The following is a 24,343-nucleotide window of genomic DNA, read 5'->3' as shown; positions in this document are numbered from 1 at the left end:
AATAGCAAATCAATGTAGAAGGAGCTCCCTGACGCCTCTCATTTGCATGACTTGGTGCTTTGACGTGGGACCGTCCCCATCGTTCTGGAAAGACCAGATTCAGGTAAAACACCACATTGCAGTTTATATTCAATATTTATGGTTTTACCATGACCGCTGCTTATTAGTTATGCAGATATTATAGCAATCAATACATTTCAGGTTTACTTGAAATAACCCGTTTGTCTTTGTGACCTTATTGAAGGGTGCAGTAAGTATGAGCCAGATACCAAGTGGTTGCACATCAGGAAGAAGTAGGTGTATTGCTCTGAACAAAGTCCAAATGTGCAAAGTGGTGCAGATAACATCATTCTTATGAGCGTGGATTTTATTAATAACAACAGACCGAAAAGCAGTAAAAGCAACATTGACTCCCACGTAACCATCTTAACCTTCAGAAGCCAGAGTTACATGTGCAGTTTTTTTTCCTTTTCTAATTTTGTTTAATCTATTTGCCTCGTTCTAAAATGCATTGAATCTAAATGAACACCCTAGAAGCGCTACATTGTTTCAAGCAATGGTTCGGTCAAAGATATGGACAAACCCAACCACTAGGTAAAATAAACGTGGAATTTTCGGTGTAAGTTCATCCAACATTTGGGTTTGTCTATTTGATGAAGTAATCAAAAATATAATATAAAGGTTTAAGACAAGTGTTTGCTTACTCCTCCTCTCAACTGATGTCATCAAGTCAATTTATTTTAAGCATCTTCCCCCAAATTTTAACAAATTTGTGACTACCCAATGGTTTAAATGAAGTGTTAGCCATACAACATTTCTATGGATTTAAATATTAAGGATTATCAGTTAACATAAAAATGACCAATTGCACATAATAAAGTTATGTTTACTCAACATGTATCTTTCTTCACTTTTTTGCTTTAAACATGATTTTATATTTGTAACATTTAATATTTTGATTTGAAGTTCGCAATTAAAATATCTTTCTTATTAATCTTCATATATCCTTTGTCAGATATAATGTTAACATACATATGTTTTATATTTACATAGATGAGGTAATCTACATAATAGGCTCACAACAGTAACCACAAAACTGAAAAATATACCAAACTACTCAAAAACTAATTAACATTTCTCTTTACTGAAAAACACAATTAAGAAAGTGACTCTAAATGCAATTTTACGTAAAGCCTGCTGGGAACTGAAAACCCCCAAAAGTATTCATGTAGCTCAACTTGAATGGATTAAGTTAGATAACTGAATATGAAAAATCGTGTAACGTAAATTTGAGAAGTAGTAAAATTCCCTTTTCAATGTTTAAGGTCTTATAGTAATGTTCAACGGAAGAGTGTTTTTACTCTCATGAGAATGACGTATCGTTTTTGCCCCAAATTGTTATATTATGCCCTTAACATGAGCTGTGTCGTGTGAAAACAAATGCTTGGTTTTGAGTTTTAGTTCTTCTTTACTTTGGTATTTTATTAACATGTAATAATATCACCCTTTCAGAAAAGCATCCCTTCAGAGGTTAGTATGATGTGTGAAACAACCCCTGTGACACAGTTTTGAAGTACTGATCATTTTCATTTTGAGGTGGCCTCATTGGACCCCCGCCCCTTTTCCGATTTGAATCCTTGTTTGGCAATTTTGGAACGTTCTGGTAATGAGTAAACGCTCGATTTACTCGAGATTCTAGGAAATGGGTAAGCTTTGCTCAATCCATTCTTAATAATTAAACAAGTAAACTCAAACTTGATATTAAGAATAAAAAAGTAATTTGATGTTTGGTTATATGGAGCAGCTGGAGTTCTTTATGTTGGCGTTTGCTTTTTACAACTAAAAGATGACCTTACTTTGGAATCACATTTTTAAAAGAGATGTAGTTCAAATTTCTAATCTTAGAAACCCCTTGACAGACTATTTCTAAAGACTCCCACAGAAAGGGAACTTTTTTGCTATCCGTCATCATCGAACCTTGTTGGCTTTTTTTCACTTCCTGCCAAAAAAAACGTTTTCGCTGTGGTGGCACGCCTTCCTCCTAACATGTAACAAAGAAACATACAAGAGAACTGTGGCGTGTCGTCTTGTTAGGTCTTGTTTGTGTTTATTAAAAAAATGAAAATGTGTTTGTCTGGGAAATTAGAGAGAGAGCCATTGACGGGAGTTTTGGTGAATCTCCTGGTAATGCTCTTGTGCTTACTAGTCTGCCCATGTTTAGTCACATGTGATGCAATGCTGGAGTTGCCTCATTTATGTAAAATCTTTTTAGTAATACATTTCGGGTTGAGGCCAGGTTCACGTCATACTTCAACATCAAAGTCAAAGTATAGTTCCAAAAATACAAACAACAAAAATGTGATTCCTCACATAATACGGACAACTAAAATCTATATAAAATACACACTTGCTTCTAACAGAGTAGATTTAATCAAAAGTTTAAATTGTAAGTAAAAGTGAAAGTAAATATCAATGTATAATAACAACTGCTTTTTATTATATTCTCATTATGGCATTTCTTTTGTGTGGTGACTAAACGTCTCTCAAATGGGGATTTGCACAATGATGGGTTTAGAAAAAGAAAGAGAGAGCAAGAAAGCTAGGCTTATAAGAGAGGGATAGAAGATTGGAGATGTGATGGTGGAGTTTATAATCACTGGGATCTTTTCATTGAGGACAGCTCAAAGGGGAAAAACCCCCATCATTCCACATACTAATTAACAATAGAGTTCTGTCTGATCCCTGATCTGTCTTATAAAAAAAATAATACAACAGCCCTTGATAACACATTTAGTAAGAAGAACAATCTATGTTAAGTAAGGTGCTTGTCTTTCAAACAAATGATGTACATGCCAATGCTTGGGAATTTCCTGCTTTAAAGATTAAAGGCAGAATGTATTCCTTTTGGCATGGTGTTTTGCAAGGTTTTCCCACTTATAATTTTGGTGTTTTGTGTGGGAAATGGCTAAATATTTTTTTTCTGCTACAAAATTTTACTGTAAACGTCATGTGATTTTGTGACATAATTATTTCCACTTGATAAGGGTGGATTGTGGTGTGTGTGCTTTACAGGTCTGTCAGCCTCGTGTGTGTGTATTTAAGTGGTCTGTAAGTGGAGGTGGGGAATCCCTTCCAGCAACCTTTCACTTCTCCGAGGAAAAAGCACTACACCAGGCCCACACATCCATCACTTGAGCTGTTTTTTAATCTCTAGTAACATTGTTCAGAGATGCAAGATATTTTCGATGACTTCACAGCAAATTGCGCAAGGTAGAAAAATGACACTGTTCTGTGTAAAACCTGACGACTGCTGCGGCCAAGAGCATCTTCAGAATTGCGTGTACTTGGGCGTCACCATCATTTCGAGAATGTGACTTGACCGTAGTAGAGAGCATGAAACTCCTGCTGGAGTTTTCCCTCCTGCCCCCGTGCAGCAGCTACAGAGTCGTGAACATGATGCTCTTTCAAATTTGACAGAAAACCCTACACAATGTGATCATGTGAACACTAGCTGAAAATAGACCAGAACTTATTTAGAAAACAAGGTGCTGATGTTTAAGATATTTAAAGGGATAGCTGAAACTTCTGTCATTTATTTACCCTCATGTCATTTCAAACGTGTATGATTTTCTTTCTTCTACAGACCACAAAAGATGATTTGAACGTCGTTTCTAACCTTAAAACCGAAAGTAAACGTATTTTTCTCGCGAATTGGGTAAATATGAGCTAATAAAATAGTTCAAATTCACACATGGCCAGTCTTTTTCTCATGTGGCAAGTAAGGGATAATCCACAGCTATCCCTGCTTTAAAGGGTTTTAATGCACGATGCAGAGCAGAGGTGGTTGCCACTGATACCATGGTCATTTGACAAGTTAAAGCTTTTATTGATGTTTACATTGTCATTTTTGATCAAACAGGTGAAAATGACAGTTATTGTAGTTTATGAAAAAAGTAAGAACACAGATTTAAAGTTACATCATACGTAACACTGATGTACTACAATCCTGATCACACTTATGTGGGTTTATTTCTGCGATAACAACCGGCTGCCTGTGCATTATCCCTGATTTAAATGTTGTTGTATAGAATACAAAAGCAAAGTTTAACAAGGAATTTATAAGTGTATAATGCATTAACTTAAGTTACAATTATTCATGCATTACATGGCATAATTAATACATTAAAACTACTTTTATAAAGCATTATACACACATTCTTTAAGCTCCACGGTAGTGGTCCAGTATTTGTCTAAATGTCTAAATTTAATTCTACAGACACGTTTTGTTAAGAGGCATGCAGAAACGGCAACACGAGCATCCGCACAGACTAGTTTCAGTTAAACTCACAAACATCAGTCTTGTTTGGTCCCGCAGCCTCCTCCCCTTTAAATAGCCAGTGCTGTTATATCGCTCAATCCTACAGTCGCCTGTTTCTCTCGTGCTATTCACTTGTAGGGCTCAGGACAGCTGAGAATTTGCCGCAGATACAGCCTGTCCATTCAGTACTGCTTGGGAAGGGGCTTTCCAGTCCTTGCTCACATACATACTCTTATAAGTCCCTTGGGACTTGAGTTTTAATGCTATGACACACTATGCCTCATGACCATACCGGCATTATTTCAGTGTCTGGTTTTCTCGTATCAAACATCTGATCACTTCCACGTGTGCATTCATGTAAACACACTCACACACAAACAATCAACAACTACACATTTTTTAAGAAAGAGTTCATTATTCAAATATTATTTTATTAGAAAAATAAATGATTTTATGTCTTCAATTGGCACTTTTTCTGAAATGTCGATATTTTTTATATTTGCCAATTGATTTTTTATACCCATAAGTGTTTAAACTCTTCAGCCATTTTGTGTGACGGCTTCTGAGACTGAGAAGTGCATACCTCAGTTTACCAGGATGTAGGGAACTTCCTCTTTTACTTAAAACTAGAATATTTTCTATTGCATAGGGGGATCAAATGGCAAGTACCTCACACTCGAAAAGTGCTTTGAAGTCTGAGAAAGTAACAATGTTTTATAACAGATCCATACAGAACATTTACATTAGAAAAATAAACATGTAATATATATATATATATAAACTTTATTATTCTTTATAGTGTGTGCCGTCCTGCTCTCTGTTTTCTAGTCAAATTTAAATTATTTAAGTAAAAAAATAGGAATATACCTATATAACAGATGAATTACAATAAACTGTACATTACTAATAGCACCATGACAATAAATGTCCGAATAATATTTTACACTGTTAGTTAAGAAGCTTATGTATCAAATATAAAAGCCATGTGCTTTTATCTTCCGTATTTGGCAATAATTAAAAAAGCAAAAAGTGCAAACCAGTTGATAAAGATAACACATATTGAGGTATATGATACCAAGGATCCATCTGAATTAAACACAGATCTGCATATAGTAATACATTTAAGAAACAAAACCGTACCATGCTTAGACAAACTGCATCGTTCTTGAATGCGCGACAGCAGTAAACCACATGCCATTACAATGTGAATGGTCTGAGGTTGAATGAATTGAGCATTTTTTACTCTTCACACCAATGAAAGCCATATGTGCGTAAGCCCCGAACTGGGAATTCCTAAACCCTAATTCCGAATCGAGTCCACAACCGAAAAAGCAACGAAGCTCTTTCTCCAGCGATTTCCAACATATTTTTTGTCGCACCTCCCATAGTCAGTGAGTTTGTAGTGATTCTGTCCTCAGTGCTTGTTGCGTCCTGTGAAAAGTCAGTGAGGTGAGAGACTCACAGCTTGGCGCACTCGTCCCAGTGATTCAGGTATTCGGCTGTGTGTTCCTCGTCATATGTGGTAAGACATCGAGGGCACTGCAGCTCAGATGCTCCCTGTGGTGCCGTGTTACTTATAGTCCTTTTAGAGGTTGTGTCCGGGGGACTGTTCCTTAGCAACGGTTCGGCGGCTATGGGTCGGTGAGGGGCTTTTTTTAGTGCCGCGTGTGTACGGCGTGACGACGAGGCTTCCTGGGTGCTCTGTGTGACATACAAAACTTAAATTAAGAATAATATATATGTGTAATATATAGTTTACTTTGAAGAACTCTTACTTATTTGTAAGGAAGGAATATGAATACTTGCCTGCGTGCGTATTTTTACTTGAAGTTGCGCAACTTGGTCTTGAAGATCCAGGATTTTCCCTTGAGCCCGCTCTCTGTCTGCTCTCTCCGATTTGAAGTCCTCAATATAGGCCAGTACCTATAAAACAGCAAAGAATTACAGCACTCGCTTTATGGGCAGAAAGCCAAACACTTCTCATCTTTTCTGTAAAAACAGTGGCAATGACTTCCTGTTTAAACGCGAATTGAGAACACTTTAGCAGAACAGCAAGGTTTGATGGTTGGTACATCAAAATCGTACCTGTTGCTGGAGCATCTGAATGCGCTCATGGTCTCTTCTGGTATTGTCATCCTTTTCTCTGGTGAGTCTCTCACACTCCATCATCTTCTCCTCCAGAAGGCCGTTGAGCCGGGCGATCTCCTGCTGGAACAGATTGGTGACCCCCGCTGCTGACGTCTGGGTGAGGTTGAGACCTGAAGACGCCAGGCCGTTTGATTCTTTCAACTTCTGACACAAAGCCCTCACATACTCTTCTCTACTCGAGTCGTATTTCTGCCACTTTGAGTTTAAACTTTCCACCTGAGACGAACGGAACGAAATGTGTGTTTATGAAGTGAAAAGAAAAGACATGATGTTTTCCAAGACTTTGTTACGTTCCGTAAAAGTTATAGACATTTTCCGCTTATGAAAAAGGTCAATCGACTGTCAGTGGGTGATAAACAACAATTCCATCATGTGGTCCTTACATATGCAACTCTTTTTAGAAGTTCGTCGTTCTCCTCTTGTAACTTGCCGATAATGACGTTTAGATGAGAAACCTCTGAGGAAACTGTTGTCTGGTGAAGATGCAAAAAAGCAACGTCAGATATAAGAGGAAACATTTAACACAAAATAAGTCGCAGTGTATCTTTTTACGCTAAATGAGCAGTCTCGGTGTCTGTTCTCTTTTATGTCCCTTACACACCTCATTAACCTGAGCTCTCTGATCCGGCGCTGTGTTATTGCTTTTCTCCTTCTCCAGTCTCCCCAAAAGCTCCTGACACACCTGCACCGTGGCCCCAAGCTGTGCCCTCAACTCCCCGGCTTCTTCAGCGAGAGAATTGCAAAGGACGGCTCTGGTGGCCTGAGCCCGATCCTTGTCTGCCAGAGTGGAGCGAAGTTGCTGGATCTCCCTCTCCTTCTCTTGCTCAGGCCTGTGCCTTATCATCTCCAGTTCTCGATCTTTCTCTTCTATCATTTCTTGCAAGCGCTGGATCTCCTGGAATAATAAACAATCACCATTTGTTTCCAAAATTAGACTCGGCGCATTCAATTCCAGATCGACCTTTTTCAGATTTATTACCATTTGTACAATCATGGTTTAACTATACTAAATGTAGAACGACGACCATTGGTGCGGTTTCACAAGGGAAGGCTTTAAATCGACACTTTTAAAGGGATGGTTCGCCCTAAAAATAAAACAATGTCATCATTTTCCGTCATCATTCAACCTTGTGTCATTCAAAACCTGTTTATGAATCTTTCTTCGGTGGAACCCAAAGGAAGATATTTTTAGAAATGCCTCAGTGGTTTTGTGTCGTACAATGTTAGTCAATGGGGTCCGATGTTATTTGGTTCCCAGCATTCTGATTTCTTCAGAACTTTTTGTGTGTTCTGCAGAGGAAGGAAAGCCATAACATTTGAAATGGCACGAGGGCGTAGATAACCCTCTGTCTTTCTCTCAACAGGTGTTCTAGCTAGTAACTTTGTATTAGCACCTATTGTACTATTGCTCCTGTATGACATACCGCTTATTGCTTCCTGAACTCTCTGTAAGTCGCTTTGGCTAAATGACTAAATGTAAATGATGAACGAATTTTAATTTGGGGTGAACTGTCCCTTTAAGTGTATACACGTATTGTAGAATATGTAGTAAATATTTACAGGTAATTTACAAATAAGGTTGAGGGATCGAATGACGACAGACAGATTACTGGGATAACTTACAGCTTTACTGGTTTCCAGTCTCTGGGCGGCGTCAGTCTCTGCCTCTTTAAGTTTCTGTTTTAATTTGCAGATTTCCTTACACAAACTCTCGATCAGAGACTTCGACGGTCCAACAAAATAGGGCTCCTCTCCTTCCACGACCACAGTTTTCTCATACTTCCCCAGCCTTGCCCTCAAATCGGCGATAATTCCGTTCTTGGACGTTAACAGTTGATTTAAACGATCGATTTCTTCTTGTGTTTCGTGGTAAAACGTGTTGAGCTTCGAGCAGCTGCGCAGCTTCGCCCTGAGCGCCTCGTTCTCCCTCTTCATCTCATCCATACTGCGGTTTAAAAAAGCGCTACACACCCGTCAATCGTAAAAGCTCAGCTGGCGTCTGCTGAACACTAAAGACAGAGAGCTTCAGCCTTTGAGAGCCACGCTCAATTTCGAAATGATATACGGAGAGGGGATTTCCTCGCGCGGACTTCCCCCCGAATCAATTTGGGTGTATTTTTCTCGCACTTCACACAAACGTCGAAAAATAATCGTTTAGCCACTTTTCGCCTTCGCCCATTCCGTTAAGTGTCGAGTCATGTGCGCTTTACATGTCATTTAACAAGTTTGAAGGACCGTTGTTGTCCCTCTCGAGATCACAGCTCAGGTCTGGCGCCACCTTGTGCGTTTGAAGAAGGTTGCGTTGCGCGACCGCTTCCCTTATAATCGTCTTAGACTTTTTTGTCAAAAAGGCCCATTATGTACAGAAATCTAAAGACAAAACCTAAATGTAGCCTATGACTTTATTAACTTATATTGACTATACTATATTGACGTTAATATTCAAATATAGAGTTTGAAAAAACATGAATTTAATAGAAAATATACATTTTGTGTTGTAGGTCTACTGGCTGTTTTTAATGTAGTGTAGTATGTTAAAGCTTAGTTTACTGGAAACTGTAAAAAGTAAAGAAACAGCAAGAAGAGGGATTAAACAAGACTTTTTATTTATTTATTTATTTATTTATTTCAGATACCCTCGGAGTTTCCTGTTTTATCTGAAATAATTGGCGTCTATTAAAAGGTCTAAACCCCATTATTTAACGTTTTCATTACATACCATCTCTCCTTGTTCTGTTTAACGTCTGTTACTTTTACCTTTCATTCTTTCACACCGTTTCCACGATAGCCACATAATTCCTGCTATTATCTTCATACAGCTCATGAAGTGTCAATTGTCTAGACAATGAATGCCAATGGCGCTTACAGTCTGTTATCTGAAGATGGAAGCATAAACCAGCCATTTAAATTATATAGCAATTAACAAACGTACAACATCTAAAACCCCATTCTCAGTGTTAGGATTCTTTATTCCTCTTCCAAAAGCAGCACACATGAAACAGTAAAAAAGTCCCTCTCATCCTGTAATGTTTGGGTTAATTCATATCACGCAGCACAGGGAAACCCCACACTGTTCTCTGAAGTTTGCCACCCCCTTGTGGTATGAGATCAGCAATGGCATGTGTTTTATATGCAAGTTTTATTTAATAGTAAGAGTTTATATATATCAATAAAAAAAGAGTTTAATCGTGAGTTAATAAAAATCTGTGACAATACAAAAACAAGATGTAAGGCTCTTGGAGAGCCGGATGTAAATCATTTATGGATTTTCTCTGCACATTTTGTTTGGACAGGCAAAGTTATTAACTCTTGGAAATTATAGGCAACAAAGTTGGTACTCAGTCCTACGTATGCTAATGATCTGGAAAACATCTGCTTATAAATAATTCTGCTAAACATCTTGGAAAGAGCAGTCTGACATACATTCTAAATCATAAACATCTTACAGAGATCTTCTAGAGGTCTATTTGACATCTGACAGCAGACGTCTCCAAACTAGGCTATTTTTTGCAGATGTAAATGCAGACATCAACAAGACGTCTGCCAGTTCAGGGTAATTCAAGGTAGGTTACTTGCATATTTTAGTACAGTGAAAAAACACTATTATCCAATTGTTTATAATTTTTTATTTAAAAATGGTTAACACCAGCTGTATAAATATATGACTACAAAGCTTATTTAAATTAGAAAAATACTGCATCCTCATGATGCATTTGAAAGTAAAGTAAAGTTGAAAAAATGCTTTTAAATATACAGTATATTTCAAGTGGACCGAGGTAACCTAAAAACATTACCGACACGGTTTTTGACAATGTTTATACTGGAATAACCCAACTATACACACCCTCTTCTTAATATTTCCCTATGTACATTCCTACTCTAATAAATTCCTGGGATTTCTATTTGCAGATATCGCAGCACTTAGTCAAAAACAATTAGAAAAGCTGTTAGGACTCGATGTAATCTGGCATAAGGAAGCCATTGAAGGGGTCGGTTGCACCATCATCGCCAATGTTGTGGGGAAAGTCTTCCTCGCTATCACAGTCTTGGCTGTTGGTTCCAGTGACGCACTCCACTGAGTGACTGCTGTCATTCTGTGCGCTGTTACTGGACTCTGTGCTTTCACTGCTGCTGCTGCTGCTGCTACTGCTACTGTTACTAGTGCTGTACTGCGCCCCCTCAACACCGTATGTGTGTTCGACACTTTCACTTGTGTCAGCACCGTTTTTTTCATCTTGTGTGTCAATGGTGTTCGCACCGACCTCCTCCAGACTCTCGCTTGATTCGCTGCTTTCGCTCGGTTTTGATGTGGCACCTGTCGACTCGTCTGTGATGTCCATAGATTTGACCTCATTTGTGACGTCGTGCTCATCTGGTTCACTGGTCGCTTGCACATCGCTGTAGTTCGCATTGACCCATTTGAGGGTGTAGATCCAGCCCTGTATTGTGATTATCATCATCATAAATGTATTAGTTATTATTCCTGTGAAAACAAACATTTATCTGTATATAAGCAGTTTTATGTTACTTACCCTACGCATGTTTTCTTTAGTGTTTTGAGTGTTATCTGATGTCACTGCAGTGTCACTTTGTCCAGTCTAGTTAAACATAGAGAACATCGTATTGATTGACTGTATGAATAAGAAACCTATAGCCTATTCGGGCAATTCCGTGCAGAGGTAAACCTAGAAAGGTTCACGGAGGGATCTATTGACAGAAATGCAATATAATATACATAACGCTTTATGCACCTCTGAAAACATTGTTATGTTTTTGTTTCCTTAGAATGAGATATTTCTATCTAAAATTTATATCTACAGCGCGGGTCCCCTTACATGGAATTCGCCATGTTGTTTCTACAGTAGCCCTAAACAGACAGTTTCTAAATTATTGTTTTTATTATTTAAAACAAGATTGTGATTCCTCAGAAACGTGTGTCCTTTTGTCCCTTTTTTAAACTCGTGCATAGACTGATATTTTTCTGAGGCTATCAACAGGGGTTTAGAGAAATTCAGATGATTCAATATATTGTAAGGAAATATTCTCTGAGAGTTTGTCACATCCATAATTCTTAATGTCACATCTTGAACGCTCGAATTGCCTATTTTTGAAATTGACAGTATGTGCATTAGAGCATGATTTCTGTATTATATAGGGCAGCAACACTTACCAGACTTTCCACAGAATGACTTTGGCTCTCATCAGAGACCTTAATAAAAGACATACATAGTACAACATTTTCATTTATTTGAACATTAGTGATTTTGTGAAATGATTGGAGTTTAATGCACTGTAAACGGTGAAGTTATACCGGTTCGGCTGAGTCAGATTGGAGTGATTCTGATGTCTGTCAAGGAATTAAAGCAATTATTAAAAGCTATCCTAGATTTCTTTTCATAAAATGTATTTATTGACATTAATGTACTTTAAAAGCACTTACGTTGCTGTCAGAGGTATTATCACTGGACTTCTGTAAAAAAAAATGAAATGTTACCTCAAACTTGCAAGAAAACACACTGCCTAAAAGTTTCTCAAAGCGCACCTCATCTAAAGGCTCAGGGGCATCATTCTGCTGAGAGGATTCAGAAGAGGCAATATTCTGCTGAGAGGATTCAGAAGAGGCATCATTCTGCAGAGAGGATTCAGAAGAGCTCTCTAACTGTAATATATAAGATAATGAAAATATTATTTAAAACAATTTAAACCTAGCAACTCTGGTTTTCAGTAACCTAGGAATACTTACAGAGTTGGATGCAGGTTTAATCATCTCCATAGCCGTTTGATGCAAGAGCTGAAAAAAGAGAAATGTTTGTAATGTCCGTATGCCAATGTTCCGTTATTTGTTTCTTATCATTTCCATGTACTCACTGGATTAGCATAGACTGCTCCCAGCAGGCAAAACATCAATATGACAAACTTCATTCTGAAAAATCTGCAATCAAAAATGAAAAATCAAAATCTGTATAATTTATTATCATGAATTTATATTTCATAAAACAATTCAATTCAAAAGGAAAATAAATAGGGTAGGTTCAATCTTACCTTTCTTACTCTTTTCTTAGTGTTAAGAAGTCCGACAAAGCAGTATGAATTTGCCCGTGTTTAGCTAGAAGTACAGGGTTTAGCTAAAGCTCACGACTGAATTTAATGTGTCTGGAAGTGCAGCTATTTATCAACCTGAGTCTTCATTACTGTAACAGCATCACTTCCTGCTCGCCAACACTCTATTTGCGCTTCCACCCTCAGACGGCTGTGGGGGCAAGTGAACTGAAGCTTGAGCATGCATGAGAAAATGAGAGTGCCACACTAAGAATGTTGACATAACACAATGACACACACTATAGTGTGCACTCAGACTTCCTTTACTGCATGAGTCTATTTTAAGTTGCCAAACTATAGGGTGTGTGGCCTCTAAATACTATGTAAGAGTACTGTCTCGTCCCACACTGGGACAGGAAGTCCATAATCAGAGCATTTTTTTCTCCAGATTTTTACACACATGCAGAATATAAAGTACATTGTTGAAATTGTACAGGTTAATGTTGGAGGAGATAAATTATAAAGAATTATTTTCTTAAATTACATGTATGGATATTCTTAAATTAATTTAACTACACAGGGTTTTCGTTTAAATGAACATGACAACGCATGACTTCCTGTTACTCCATATTTGGAGTGTTCCTGTTTTTTCTGTGGTGTTGGTGGAGAGTGGAATATTACACTTTTTTTCAAACATTCCTCATAATCATCACACAGTGTACCCAAAGAACCCACATTAAGCAGCCCTCCGAGATGTGTACTACTAATGGTGCGAGGAAATATAAAGCAATGCACTGTGAACTGGTATTTACTTGCAATTTGAGTGGAATTATAATTTGATTTGAGAATAGGTGGATGAGGGTAATGTACTGTAGATATGAGAAGGAAATAGAGATTTAAAAATAGAGAGATAAGATTTAAGACAAACAATTTTGAGAAAGAGGCAGATCAAATAACAGTATGTGAGTGAATGGGGGAACTCAGATTGTTGGGGATATTTTATTAGATTGAAAATAGAAATCAAACAAATTAAAAGTACATTTACCCCAAAAAGAAATTAAAAATGTGATTTCCGTGTGGTTAATGTTATGGTTTCGTGGTTTATTATACATGCCAGCCATTTGAGTATAAATGAAAAGATGTCCAGACTCTTATTTTTCAGACTAACGAAAATTTCGAATGACAACCAGTTGACAAAGTTTCTTGAGCACTGAGCAACACCTAGACGTGATTTATATAATCCTCCGCTTTTCCCAAAATTCTTTCAAAAAGCCTTTCAAAATTAAATCTACGAGCTATGGATGTGTGACCTTTTCAGTCAAAACTTGAAAATCCAAATTTTAAGAGACATATTTATTACCAATATATTGGATCATCTGATAATACATTACTCAACCCATTTTTTAAGGAGACAACATTATATGATTTCCGTGAATTAATATGTACAAATCAGAAGCAATTATAGCTAGCAAATGAAAAATGGTTGGCTCTTCATAGACTATAAAATTGTTATTTCATTTTCATTTTCAAAAGACCATTTATGACAGACATGTATTGTTATGGATGTGACAATTCACTTATCTGACCATGGAAAACTATGCTTTAAAAAAAGAAAAACTGCTTTAAAAACGTTAAGAGAGAATGTAGACCACCAAATATTGACATCTGACCTATCATTGTGGTGAAAACCTAAAAACGTTGTTTCATCATAAAGGCGTGTCCACACCGGGACGATAATCACGTGCATTTATCGACAACGTTTAACGCCTCATGACTAAACAAAGGGGGCAAAGCATAATTTTTTTAACCGCCTCAGGCTCATTTCTTTGGTTTGATGCGGCGCATTCAAAACTGGCTGACCAATAATATTGGTGCTTTTGTTCATGTGCCTGGAGTATGCTGAAGTTACAGCAAAACACGACTTGGTTGCGCTCAAGCATACAGGAGTCTTGCCAAGCACACATTGACGAAGAGGAAGCAAGATTAATTATTGTTCTGCGTGGCAAGCGAATATCAGAACCATAAAGTTGCGCAGTGCCACTTTGTGTACTAGGGTATTTCTGTTTTTCATTAAGAGCCATTTATGTCATGGAGGCAATTTGTACGTTCACTCGGTTCGGCGCCAGTGAAAATCTCTTGGGTATGAATGTTAAAAAAGTCTTGAAAAACACTGCCGATAAAAGTGTACGATTATTGGCCTAGTGTGGACAAGCCTTAAGATTATCTATTATAATGGTCATAGACATGGTGGACCTCTTCCTTTTTCCCAAATATTGCCCATATATATTAAATAATAGGAAAAAGTTAAAGTTGTAATGGCTGTGTTGTCATGTTACTTTATTCAGAAAAAGCCCCTCCCCCTTGTATGTCCCTTTGCACATGAAGGGCTTCTGATGTACTTCTTTGTTGAGAGGCATAAGTGAGAGGGGCTTTAACTGACTGCCGGAGTGTTTCGCTGCCATTTAAAGTTTCCTCTTTCCATCATTCCTTAAAAATCAGGTAAGTCTTAGTTGTTTATTTTAGCGAGGTAACTGGATGATAATTTTATGTTGTAACTATCATGCAGTATGCATGATGCAATGTCCTTTATTAGACAAAAAATTTGTCTATTTTATTTTTATTGCTGAAAGGTCTGTTTTGGCAATAATATAATCTATTCATCAATTATATGGTTTATGGTTTTTCATGTTTAATATTCAGTTAGCAAAGTATGCACAGTGCAATAGAAAGAATAAGCAGCTTTTACTGTGCTTCTTTTTTTTAAATGTTCAATAATAGTTCCCAATGTTTGTTCTGTAAACATAGATGTTACAAACAAAATGAAAACAAGTCAAATTCAGTTTAATGATGAAATCTCGCTGTCATTATTTGTCATCTTTTGGTATGTGATATCTTCATGCCATTTTACACATCAACATAGGCGCATTGTCACTGTGCAGGAGGCGAACCGCTTGTGTACTTAGTCAACTCTTTTTCCTGTCTAGTAGCTTCTGATGTTTGCTTTGCCCCTCCAGACTTTGAATGTGACTTTTGAGAGAAGCTCATCTCCCAGGCCCTGTTGCCATGACAACTAAGGCCCCAGATTTATGCTGTAGTGTCATGGCAGCCCTATGTCCAGCATACAGATGGGCAGTGAAGCAGAATTCTCAGAGACAATAATAACAGGGATGGGGATATTGTGTCATTTAAATTGCTACAAGAGGCTGATTTGAGACAAGACGGTGTTGGTCACATCCTGAAAAACACGAAACATTCAAGAATGTCATTGCTAATCTTGTAAGAAATAACTTTGTTTTTTTTCTAGAAATGAAGAAACACCTGTTTTTGTTGTGCCTTTTGGCCTCGGCACTGTCTGCTTACGTAAGTTAAATTCATCAATTCATCATCAGCATTACTTTTATCCAGTGCAGATCCTACACGTCTAGGGGCCCCAAGCAAACCATTGTGGGGGCCCTCTTCAGTTAACAGTTGGTTTTGTAAGTCATTCCCTGTAAATGCTATTGAGCTTTTAATAATGGTATATCTTGTACATGAACCCACAAAGTAGTGAAATACACAGCAATGTTGATATTATTTGACAGTTTATTGTAATAAATATCAACATTGCATTATAGCTGACACCCACATGAACCCTGCACAGCTGGTTTTGTGACTGTAAGTGATACTTTTTAAATGCTATTGAAGTTAGAAACGTTTTTATTAATGTGAAGCCTATGTTACTTTGGAGATGGTCCCTAAATTCAGACTATCGAACTTCCAAAATCAAACCAACTTTTTGCCAGTGGACAAATACTGAATATGTAAATCTGTAGCCTACATCCTACTCTTCTGTAATCTGTTGATCAACATTGTGAAAACATATCATCGAACCAACAACCTTTTTCAGATACAATAAAGTACAATTTTGTAAGCTTTTAGAGAGTTGATGAAATCTTATTAAGTGTTTAGATAAAGTGAAGGAAACAGGTATATTGGTAAGGAAATCTATTACGATATAGCACCAGGGTCAACAGAGAGAGTTTGTTGAGTTCAAACACCATATATTATTATATTGCCTGACACTTTGGAATTGAAAAGGGGTTACTTCTAAATGAAGTTGTGCTGTGCAGCAAATCAATGTCACAGTCTCATATGGCAGATCAGGAGGTAATTGTGTAGCTTTAAAATGGCTAAACACCTCCCTTAAATCAGTGACTGAAGCAACAAGGAGAATGTAGTGTCAATTATGGAGTCTTAACATTAGTTGCTCATCAGGCTACAGAGGTAAGACAATACATCACTTCACTGACGGAAAGGAAATTACAAAATGGCAAGTGGTTAGCCATAGATAACCTCAAACTACTAGGTTGGACCGGCAGTGTAATTGGAATAGAGACCAACCTGCAGTTGACGGAAGATTGAGTAACTCTCTTATAACTCAGATGTTCTGTACGTAGAGAAGTATGCGTTAAGTGTGCATTTGATACTCATACAAACCCTGTGCAACATTTCAGATATAGAGACTCAACAGGGTACTATTTTTTATTTGCAATATAGCTTATTTATGGCTTCACAATTATAGCAAACCAAAACAAAATGTTTTTTAGCCTGTGTTCATCTCCTTTTAAATCTTTTGTTAAGGTACAAAGTAAACCTCATGAAAAAACCCTGCATGTTTCCAAACACAACCAAACTCCAGAGAGACAGGTAATTCTGAAAAAAGCTGCATTTTACACTTTTCTTTATTAGGGCAATTTGTCAATTTTCTAATAGTTGTTTCTCAGCCAAATATTGTCCTATCCTAACAAAAATGACTGTTTTGTTGTCAAGCGTCACATTTGATAAATTGACAGTGTATGAGCTGATGCACCGTCAAACCCATGTACACCCCAGAAAGGACTTTTTGATGGCTGTCCTCTGTAGTGACCTCTAGGCATTAGAGGTTATAAACAAGTTATAAAGTGTATTTGTTTAAGAAAACCGTTAATCTGTTAGAAGTTCAAAGTGGATCTTTTATGATTTTTAGCACAAGCCAGAGTCCGTGAAGACTAATGAGAGTAAAGGCAGCGTGCTTCCCACATTTCTACCTTTCGAGTCCAGCACTCAGGACCCAGAAGATGAAGACATGAGAGAAATAGAACTCAAAGTCTCAGATGGAGGTGAGGAGAACATTCCTTTGCTCCTGAGTGAGGAATCACTGACTGAGCTTCTACAGGACTTAAAGAAATCAGAAGATCTTGTGGAAGATGATGGAGAGGATGACAATCCAAGAGAGAGTGAAGAGGTAAAGGAGACAGAGAATCAGAACAAGGAACATGTGGAGTCTCCAAAAGTAGAATTAGATGAGGCGAAGAAGAATATAGGCGAGAATAAGGAAGATGATGGGACGGACATTGACAGCAGTACCGATTCAGAGATACCAATGGATTTGGATAATGCCTCAGATCGTGATGCCTCACAACCACTGTCCATCAAGCTGAAAGATGCCAGAGCTTTAAAAATTAGCACTTTGGATAAAGAGGAGGAGAAAACGGAAGATGTGATCCCCACAGCCATGGACTACGATTCCCAACAATCGAGCAGCTCTGAGGACTCCAAAGAGGACATTGTAGAGAAACAATCTGAGAAGGACGTGTCCGCAGAAAAACAGCAAACTCCAGACGAGCTGATAGAACCACTTCATGATTCTGAAAATGACAAAAACAATATGGGTGAAAAGAAAACTGAAAATGAGAAGAGGGATCTACAAGGAAAGAAGGACTTTATTCCTACTAGTGGCAAGAAAGCGAAAAGGGAAAATAAGCAGAAGAATGAGAATGGTAATGGAAAGGGCAAAGGCAAGAAACAGCAAAGGAAGCAGCATGTGGAGGACATGCAGAATGATCAATCCAGTACATTTGAAGCAGAACATACTCAGAGAGAAGATCAAGAGAAACAGGTGGATCCCACTGAAAACACAGTGCCAAAGCCTAGAAAGAAGAATGGGAAATGGGTATGAATTTGCATAACTTAACCAGTGCATTTAGTTTTTGCCTGAACATTCCATTATGAATTCCCCTTTTAATTGGAACAGACTGTTATGCAATTAATATAAACAATACCCTACAAATCTTTAAGCAATAACTGATTGGTTTGTGCTCTGTACAGTCACGTTTAGTAGGGATAAATCCAGTCCAGATTAAAGCCACTATGGAGCTATATCCTGACATTAGACCCACCCATCGACCCAGCGGACAGGAGGTGCCACCTGGTAAGTGTTATTTCAGCAATGTGTTTCCACAGCCCTGAATTTTTATTGGGAATCTGCTGAGCAGAGTTTTTCAAACTGTCGATGCAGTCTGGCTTAAGAAGTCAATGGGACTCTTAGCCCCTGCATTACACTATGCAAACCAACAGAACCAAAGGAATGCAGGCACTCTTTTTTACGGTTACATGTCAACACAATCTCACAGCAAAAAGGTAACTATTTTACAATGTGGCTAATTAATTGGTATGAATTCGTACAATCTCACTCATACATCTGTGAACAATTTGCTTCCGCACAGGTGACGTTAGGGGTGTGGCTTCGGTAGGCCCATTGCTTTATTTTCACATCATACAAATTTATACGAATAAACTGCCTTGTAAAATAGTTACGAATTCCTGTGATATCTGGTTGTAGATGCAGGGGTGAGATTGGAATTTGTTTTGTGGGGCGTCTTCATGGTGTCCGGCTTTTAAGGGGTGCTCATGAGTTTGCAAAGCCTGCAAATCATTTTAACAAGTGAAGAAATGCCTCTATTGTTTTCTACACGTTATTAAATTAAACCATTTACACAAAAAAAAAGCAACTGTATTAGACTAAATAATGTTTGAGATTGTTTTAAATATTTTTGGAATACACAAATAAGAAATGACGGGGAATTTTTTTTTTAATCTAAATTAAAGCTCCAATATATGTGACGTTTATTCAAATGATTCGATCAAACCTCACCAGGGTATTGCAAGTAAAACAGTGACAAATGTGCTTGCATTTTAAGGTTCTGCAATTGAAAATGTTTGTACAATTAAGCTGTGAATATGTCATCAAAAATTCAATAATCAAAATTCCCCTTTTAAATTACATAAAATATATGTCAAATATTAATTGTCTAATTAATGACATATACTGTAAAAGAGGACATGTCAACATCCAAATCCTCTACGAGCGACAAGCAAAAGTGCATACGTCTGCTCATTCAGCAATGATTCAACTGGTTTCTGTGAGATGTGCTGTGTCTTTCTTTGTTCAATTTTTGGAGCAAAACTTATTTCAAAGTAATCTGTAATTAAAATGTAAGTGATTTTCACAGAAATGTCAGTTTATTTGGGTTTCCAAACAAACAAAGTATGTAAAGTAAAGATAAGTACATATGTAAATTAGCAATTTTGTTTTGCAAAGATTATAACATTTTAACACAGTCATAGAGGTTTGAATTAAATCTTAAAGTTATTTATTACCTGAGCTAATAATTTGTCCCACTAAACACATTCTGTCCTTGTTTAATGCAGACCCTTGTGATCATTTTCCTTGTAAGCGAGGAAAGACATGCAAAATGAACAATGACAACAAGCCCGCCTGTGTGTGTCAGGAGCCTTCAGCATGCCCTCCCAGTCTCAGTGAGTTTGACCATGTAAGTGTAGTTTGCAATTGACTGATTGATATTTCAGTCGCAAAAAGCATCAATATGATGATATATACCAAATATACAGCATGTGTAGACATATGCAAACAGGGAAGACTGTTTTTACAATCATGAATCCATGCTTGATTCTCAATGAATCTAATAACTAATAATATGCTGCTTATATTGGGATTTTTTGTTGTAGGTGTGTGGAAATGACAATAAGACATATGTTACATCCTGTCAGCTCTTTGCCACAAAGTGTAGCCTTGAGGGGACCAAAAAGGGTCACAGACTTCATCTGGACTACACAGGATCCTGCAAATGTAGGAAACACCTTTGATTCGACTGCTAGACGATGCTAAATTTGATGTCAATGATGCCAGTATGACTCATACACTTAGCAAACCAGTAAGAATAGATTGTAAGATCCTTAAAATCCACAATAACAACTTCCTGCTTAAATCCAGGATTTACAATGTATTCCCATATAGACTTAATCATAATTGTTGCGCTAACATTCAGAATGAAAGTGACGTACAGAAGACCAAAAACTCAAAAATGATAGATCCTCCAGACGTAACCACGCTCATCAAATTTAGATCTCATATGCTGTCATGTTGTGCTATTTATTTCAAATGTTTATTTTGTTTGTCTGGCAGTTATTGCTCCATGTTTAGAGGCAGAGCTTGTTCAGTTTCCTTTGCGTATGCGAGACTGGCTGAAGAATGTACTTCTGCAGTTATATGAGCACGACTCCATGTCTCCTGGCTTTCTCACAGCTAAACAAAGAATCAGGGTATGTCTCTCAAAAATATACAGGTAGTGTCATTTCATCACATTGCTATCCAATAAAGACAATTCATGTGTCCATGAAATAAAGTGGAGACACATTCAATCTTCCAACTCTTAAAAGAAAAAAAGCAATTGACGCTATTGAGTCTAAACCATTCGTTGTTCATAAATCAATCTGAAATTGTTCGACAGGTTAAGAAGATCTATGAAAGTGAGCGGCGCATTCATGCAGGTGATCATCCCATAGAGCTTCTACTGCAGGACTTTGAGAAGAACTACAATATGTACATTTATCCAGTCCACTGGCAGTTTGCACAGATGGACCAACATCCTTCAGACAGGTGGGATCCATTGCAGTATTCTTTTGTTTATTCTTGAGTTGTTCCTAAGTCTAAACTTTTGATTAAGTCATGTCTACTTTGCAGCAAATTCAAGTCAAGAAGAGATAACTTGGCTGAAAAGACTTACAGGGGTATTTTGAAAAGACTTACATTTAACGCAAGCGACCACAATTTACTTTTACAAGATCTTCAGGGGTGGATAAATTATAGACATAGCCCACTGCAGTTTTGCTGGTGGATGTTTTTCAAACATTTGTACCAGATCCAGTCACTGGTTCTTCCTAGAAAACGTGTCTGTTGAGTGCTGAGTGTTTGAGACAGAGAGTGAACAGTCTATGGGTTTGTGGGCAAACCGTCTGAGGCTAAAGCCTCATTGAGGAGTTTCAGTGATATTTTTAGATGATGTAAGGATGTGGTTGAGGGACGTTTAAAGTAAAAGACGGACTCAGTGCCAATATCCCTCCTATAGGCAACATTTGAGGTTTATATAGATTTGAAAACAAAATTCCAAAAAGGCGTCCACATCCACACATCGTGCCTTACGAAGTCGGGAAGACGATTTCAGTGTGTGGACATTTTGTTTTTTCCGGCTTTCAATTATTTTGTACGGATTCCCATGAAAAACTGAGGTCACTTGACTGAGATGTTTTCATGATTTAATAAAATATTTTGACCAGAAGCATGTATGTCTGAATGTTTGAAATGATTTATGTGGAGCTTTCCTGTGGCTCAGTGGTTAGAGCATGCACTGGCTCATGGGTTCAATCCCAGGGCATTGCACATAGTCAGAAACAAATGTATAGTACAATGCAATGAATTTCATTTGTGTTATTTTGTAGGTTTTATAAGTTTTTTTACTATTATTACTCGTGAAGAAAGTGAGTATAGGTGACCCTAAACGTTTGAACGTAGAGTACACTCTTAAAACTAAAGGTGCTTAAAAGGATCTTCACAGCGAAGCCATAGAAGAACCATTCAGTCAAAGGTTCTTTAAAGAACCATCTCTTGTTTAATTTTTATAATCGGATGAAAATGCTTTCACAACAAAGAACCTTTTGTGAAGTAGAAAGGTTCTTCAGATGTTAAAGGTTCTTCTAGGATATCGAAGAACCTTTCGAGGCAGTAGTTTGAGGTTTGTCCATTAGTTGAAATTCACTACTGTATATCGTTGCAGGTCGCTCTCTCACTCTGAGTTGGCTCCTTTGCGTGTTCCCCTGGTACCCATGGAGCATTGCACCTCTGTCTTCTTCCAGAAGTGTGATGATGACAAGGACAAGCTTGTCTCCTTCAGGGAGTGGTGCAGCTGCTTTGGCATTAAGGAAGGTAAGAATCTTGCTCGAAGTTGCCAGCAAAGTTTTATTCAGTAACACTTTAAATATCTCAACAACTTCAGAAACAACCATGGGTTTTCAACTTTATCGTTTCATTTCAACAGAGGATATGGATGCCAATCTGCTTTTCTGAACCTTCCCTGACGGCCTAAGTAAACATAGCTGAATGACCCTGAGAAACTGTAAGAAAACAAATAAGGCTGTGTTTCTTCAAAGGCGATATAGCAGAGAGGTTTATTATTAAGTAAAAATGGTTCTGCTTTCTTAAAAGATAATGATAAAGATGAAGGATAGTCATAGCATGTCTCTTGGTTTGTTTGATTTATTAAAAAAACGTACGTAATTTTAGTTAGCAATTCATGAACTACTGAATATTTGTTTTAGTTTGAGTATTTTTTTATATGTTCCGGTGGGATAAAAGTTTACATAGAAAAATACATACAGGTTGGAAAATGATTCCATATTATGAAGAAATGGCACTCATACAGTATGTGCTTGATGCAGAATGATTGACATAAATATTTATTATAAATTTATCATATCAAGGAATAATTCAGGAAGCAAAATGACAAAACATTTTTAAATTTTCAAGTGTGATAAATATTTTAAACGTGATTTTTGTCGCTGAAAAACTGTATTAACTGTATTAAAGTTCAATTTAGATCTCCATCATAAGTTTAATCTCCTAATGTTTAATGTCGTATTTTTATAACCCATTTGAATGTCCTAGAAGAAATGGTCAACTTTAGTCAAAATAACAGTTTCCCAATTCCAGTAAATAAACGAAAGAAAACTTTTATAGGTAGACAAAAAAAATTCTGGGGTTTTGAGAAAGACCCACATAAATATCCACGTGGGTCTTGTTTTTCTTGGAAATGTGCAAACTTCTATAAATAGTAAATAAATTATAAAATAGTAAATAAAGATGTTTATTATTTTGTTCTGATGTGTGGGTTATGGCACTGTAATTAAAATTAAAATGGTCTCCGTACAAAACAATTTTGCGTGACTCATAGTTCAATGACCATGTTACTGACGGTAGCAGTTAAGGGTTAATTCTCTATGATGAATACTGGCATCTTATTTGTTCAGGCTGTCTCAAAATACATAGAAATGAGATGATCTCAAATAAGTTTGAAGTTTTACAACAAAAGTTCTAGTAGTTCGAGCACCAAAATATGACAGCACGACGATATGGTGGAAATATGAGTCTCAGCGAGACTGTATTTCACCATTGCCCTGCAGTAATTACTACCCACAAGAATGAGATTATATATAGCAAGCAGAAGAAAGAGCTGTCGTAATATTTCTCTTTTAGTCTGTCTGCTAGGATTACATCAGTTGCACTGAGACCTATCAAAATAAATAAATACAAATAGGTAAACAAAATATGAAAAAAGATTGTGTGTTCATGACTTATGAATAATACATAGAGCGTTTCAAGAGTATGATTTATGGAAATGTGTCATTTTAGCGGGATACTATAACAATATGGGCATTATTTAATTATTTATAAATACGCTAGCTTTAAATATCACGAGTCTAGCATTTAGTTATTTTCTCAATTATATAAATACCAGTTTTCCAGTGTGTTTTGATATACACATAGCATCAACATAAAGTCATCATTTTAATTTTAATTATAAAAACTTTATAATTTTAATTATAAAGTAAGAAAGTTGCCGACTCTCTGGCTGTCATCCATTTCAGTTAACTAGTTTAAATTGATTCAATTAAAATCTATTGAGC

The 24,343-nt window shown here is 37.1% G+C and overlaps 3 protein-coding genes across 3 annotated transcripts; 1 reads left to right on the top strand and 2 right to left on the bottom strand.

Annotated features, from left to right (window-relative positions):
• Nucleotides 1-5,096: 5,096 nt before the first annotated feature.
• Nucleotides 5,097-8,761, bottom strand: tnip2 (TNFAIP3 interacting protein 2). Its single transcript, XM_079461910.1, has 6 exons — nucleotides 8,090-8,761; nucleotides 7,068-7,361; nucleotides 6,850-6,939; nucleotides 6,404-6,682; nucleotides 6,125-6,241; nucleotides 5,097-6,019 (listed from the first exon to the last, which is right to left on the bottom strand). The coding sequence occupies exons 1-6, from the start codon at nucleotides 8,408-8,410 to the stop codon at nucleotides 5,777-5,779; spliced, it is 1,344 nt and encodes a 447-aa protein (XP_079318036.1). The 5' UTR covers nucleotides 8,411-8,761; the 3' UTR covers nucleotides 5,097-5,776.
• Nucleotides 8,762-10,073: 1,312 nt separating this feature from the next.
• On the bottom strand, nucleotides 10,074-12,835 carry scpp1 (secretory calcium-binding phosphoprotein 1). The gene is made up of 9 exons (XM_079463160.1): nucleotides 12,509-12,835; nucleotides 12,335-12,398; nucleotides 12,210-12,257; nucleotides 12,009-12,125; nucleotides 11,907-11,936; nucleotides 11,778-11,813; nucleotides 11,637-11,675; nucleotides 10,999-11,064; nucleotides 10,074-10,905 (listed from the first exon to the last, which is right to left on the bottom strand). Exons 2-9 carry the CDS (start codon nucleotides 12,386-12,388, stop codon nucleotides 10,414-10,416), a joined length of 882 nt encoding a protein of 293 aa, XP_079319286.1. The 5' UTR covers nucleotides 12,389-12,398; nucleotides 12,509-12,835; the 3' UTR covers nucleotides 10,074-10,413.
• Nucleotides 12,836-14,880: 2,045 nt separating this feature from the next.
• sparcl1 (SPARC-like 1) lies at nucleotides 14,881-23,586 on the top strand. Its single transcript, XM_079463329.1, has 11 exons — nucleotides 14,881-15,004; nucleotides 15,810-15,865; nucleotides 17,126-17,191; nucleotides 17,511-18,476; nucleotides 18,632-18,734; nucleotides 20,015-20,136; nucleotides 20,333-20,453; nucleotides 20,790-20,926; nucleotides 21,115-21,263; nucleotides 22,438-22,586; nucleotides 22,699-23,586. Exons 2-11 carry the CDS (start codon nucleotides 15,812-15,814, stop codon nucleotides 22,725-22,727), a joined length of 1,896 nt encoding a protein of 631 aa, XP_079319455.1. The 5' UTR covers nucleotides 14,881-15,004; nucleotides 15,810-15,811; the 3' UTR covers nucleotides 22,728-23,586.
• Nucleotides 23,587-24,343: the final 757 nt, after the last annotated feature.

Source organism: Barbatula barbatula (assembly GCF_947034865.1).
Source record: "Barbatula barbatula genome assembly, chromosome: 8".
Taxonomy (NCBI): domain Eukaryota; kingdom Metazoa; phylum Chordata; class Actinopteri; order Cypriniformes; family Nemacheilidae; genus Barbatula; species Barbatula barbatula.
This window is presented reverse-complemented; position numbering and strand designations above follow the sequence as displayed.